Source organism: Saccostrea cucullata, unplaced genomic scaffold (genome assembly GCF_032062105.1).
Source record: "Saccostrea cucullata isolate Sc308-1 unplaced genomic scaffold, CSIRO_AGI_Scuc_v1 ctg23166, whole genome shotgun sequence".
Classification (NCBI taxonomy): domain Eukaryota; kingdom Metazoa; phylum Mollusca; class Bivalvia; order Ostreida; family Ostreidae; genus Saccostrea; species Saccostrea cuccullata.
This window is the reverse complement of record NW_026931484.1, coordinates 1,992-4,867: the sequence shown is the minus strand read 5'-3', so window position 1 is coordinate 4,867 and position 2,876 is coordinate 1,992. Positions and strand designations below refer to the sequence as shown.

General features: G+C 58.9%; 1 protein-coding gene across 1 annotated transcript; it reads left to right on the top strand.

Annotated features, from left to right (window-relative positions):
• The first annotated feature begins 77 nt into the window (after positions 1 to 77).
• Positions 78 to 1,424, top strand: LOC134232748 (long-chain-fatty-acid--CoA ligase-like). The gene has a single exon (XM_062714731.1). It carries the CDS (start codon positions 78 to 80, stop codon positions 1,422 to 1,424), a length of 1,347 nt encoding a protein of 448 aa, XP_062570715.1.
• The last annotated feature ends 1,452 nt before the right edge of the window (positions 1,425 to 2,876 follow it).

Here is a 2,876-nt window from a genome sequence, read left to right as displayed (position 1 = left end):
CCGCTCCCTGTTAACCCCACCATTTCAGGCTTTATCCGTGCCCCCGGGGGTTTTCCGCGAAAACAGCTCTGAACTACATGGGCCGCAAAATTTGTTTCAAGGAACTGGACAGCTTCGTCAACTCATTTGCGAGGGCGCTTATGGCTTTGGGGGTTCAGCCGGGTGACAAAGTGGCGTTGTGCCTGCCTAATATTCCCCAGACAGTGATCGCCAACCTGGCGATTCTCAGAATCGGCGCGGTGGCGGTCCAGAACAATCCCCTGTTGACGGACAGGGAGCTTGAATATCAGTTAAGCGATTCAGAGGCGAAAGCCGTCATCTGCCTGTCCGCGCTTGTCGACCGGGTGCGGGCGCTCAAGCCCGGAACCCGGATCGAAAAGATCATAGATTGCCGGATGGACGCTTTTTCGTCTTTTTCCGCAGAACAGTCTCCCCCTGTTGATAAAAAGCCGGCGGCTTCTTCTTTTTCGCCGCTGGATGAGCGGTTTGCTTTTGAGGCGCTGGTCGCCGCTTTTGCGGACGGTCCTGTGGCGGATCGCAGCCGGTGGGACGCGCCGGCGGCTCTGATTTACACCGGCGGCACCACCGGGGTGAGCAAAGGGGTCCTGTTGAGCAACGCCAACCTGAGCAGCAATGTTCAGCAGTTCGCCGCCTGGCTGCCGGACTGGGCGCCGGGTGAAGCGTCTTTGGTGGGAACCTACCCCATCTTTCATTCCGCCGGATTCAGTTTTATCCAGAACTTCACGATCTGGAAAGCTTTTGAGCACATCATGGTGCCCAAGCCGGAACCCCGGGCCATTATGGAAATTCCTGAAGCAGCATTCTCCTTCGATGCTGCCGGGGGTTCCCACGCTTTTTATCGGGCTGATGGCGGAGCCGGAATTCGCCGTGCTGGATTTTTCATCCCTCAAGGCGGCTTTTTCAGGCGCGGCCCCCCTTTCGCCGGATATCAATGGCGCGTTCGAGGACCTGACGGGCCTGCCGTTGTGCGAGGTGTACGGCTTGACCGAGGCGGCTCCGCTGGTCGCGGCGACGCCCTGGGGCGGCCAGGGCCGGCCGGGGACGGTGGGCGTGCCGATTCCGCACACCGATGTGCGCATTGTGGACCCGGAGACCGGCCGGCCGGAAGCCGCGCGGGGCGGACCGGGGAGATTGTCGTCAAGGGGCCGCAGGTTATGCCGGGGTATTACAAGCGTCCTGAAGAGACCCGGCGGGTGCTGCAGGACGGGTGGCTGCGCACCGGCGATATCGGCCGGTTTGACGCGGACGGCTACCTGACGGTGGTTGACCGCGCAAAAGATGTGATTATTGCGGGCGGCTTCAATGTTTATCCGGTGGAGATCGATGCGGTGCTTACGTCGCATCCGAAAGTGCGCGAGGCTTGCGCGGTGGGCGTTCCCGATGCCTACCGCGGGAGACGGTAAAGGCTTTTGTGGTTTGCCGCAAAGGGGTGTCCCTGACCGAAGATGAGGTCATCGCCTATTGCAAGGAGCGGTTGGCCGCCTACAAGGTTCCGAAGTCTATAGCGTTTATCGATGCGCTGCCGAAGAGTGCGGCTGTCGGCAAGGTTCTGAGAAGAGAATTGAGAGAAATGACGGGCCGAGGCCCGTTCTCCAATGACCCGAACAAGGATCTGAGTCAAAGATGAAAAAAAACGATGTGCAAATCAAGGAAGAGAAGACGCGGGTTATCGTCGAGATAGCCGGGGAAAAGTGCAAGGGTTGTGAGGTGTGTGTGGTGATTTGCCCCCAGGGCTGTCTTGAGCTGGACCGCAAGGTGTTCAACGCCCAGGGGTTCCATCCGTCAACGTTTACTTATGAGGGGAGAAAGGGCAATTGCACGGCCTGCGGGCTTTGCTGGATGGTCTGTCCCGACTACGCGGTCACCAGGATCAAAACGCTTAAAAAAGGGGTGTGTGATTGATGGGCTTTACGACTGGAAAACGGGTTCTGATGAGGGCAATGAAGCGATTGTGTTCGGTGCGTTGATGGCCGGCTTGCAGACCTATTACGCATACCCGATTACGCCTTCCACAGAGGTCCCGGAGACTTTCGCCAAAGAGTTCGGCAAGCCGGACTGGCCTGACTTCAAGGTGTTTTTGCAAACGCCTTCCGAAATCGAGGCCATTGCAATGACCATCGGTTCGGCCGCCACCGGCGCCAGGAGTATGACGTTCAGCTCTTCGCCGGGTTTTTCCCTCAAGCAGGAGGGGATTTCCTACGCCGCCACCATGGAGATTCCCCTGGTCATCGGGGATGTCAACCGCGGCGGCCCGGGGCTGGAAATATCGCTGCGGAACAGTCCGACTACTGGCAGGCCACCAAGGCCGGCGGGCATGGCGGGTATCATTTGATTGTGCTGGCGCCCAACACGGTTCAGGAGATCGCCAGTTTCCCGGCGCTTGCTTTTGATCTGGCCTATAAATACCGCAATCCGGGGGTGATCATGATGGATGCTTTTACGGGTCAGATCAAGGAAGATATTGTTCTTCCGGAAATAGACCGGCAGCCGTGCGATACTTCCTGGGCGCTGACCGGCGCCAAGGGCCGGGAGTCCCAATGTCCTCAATTCGCTTTACCTGGAAGTGGATGAGCTGGAGGCGGTGTCGGACCATCTGCGGCGCAAGTGGGCGCTGATCGCTGAAAACGAGGTGCGCTACGAAGAGTGGCAATGCGAGGACGCCGAGGTCATTGTCGTGGCGTACGGGCTTCCGTCCCGCATTGCCAGGGACGCGGCCCGCCAGTTGCGCAAGGATGGATTGCCGGTGGGCGTTTTCCGGCCCCAGACGTTGTGGCCGTTTCCCAAAAAAAGACTGCACGCGTTGGGCCGGGAAGGAAAGAAGTTTATCGTGGCGGAATTGAATCACGGCCAGATGA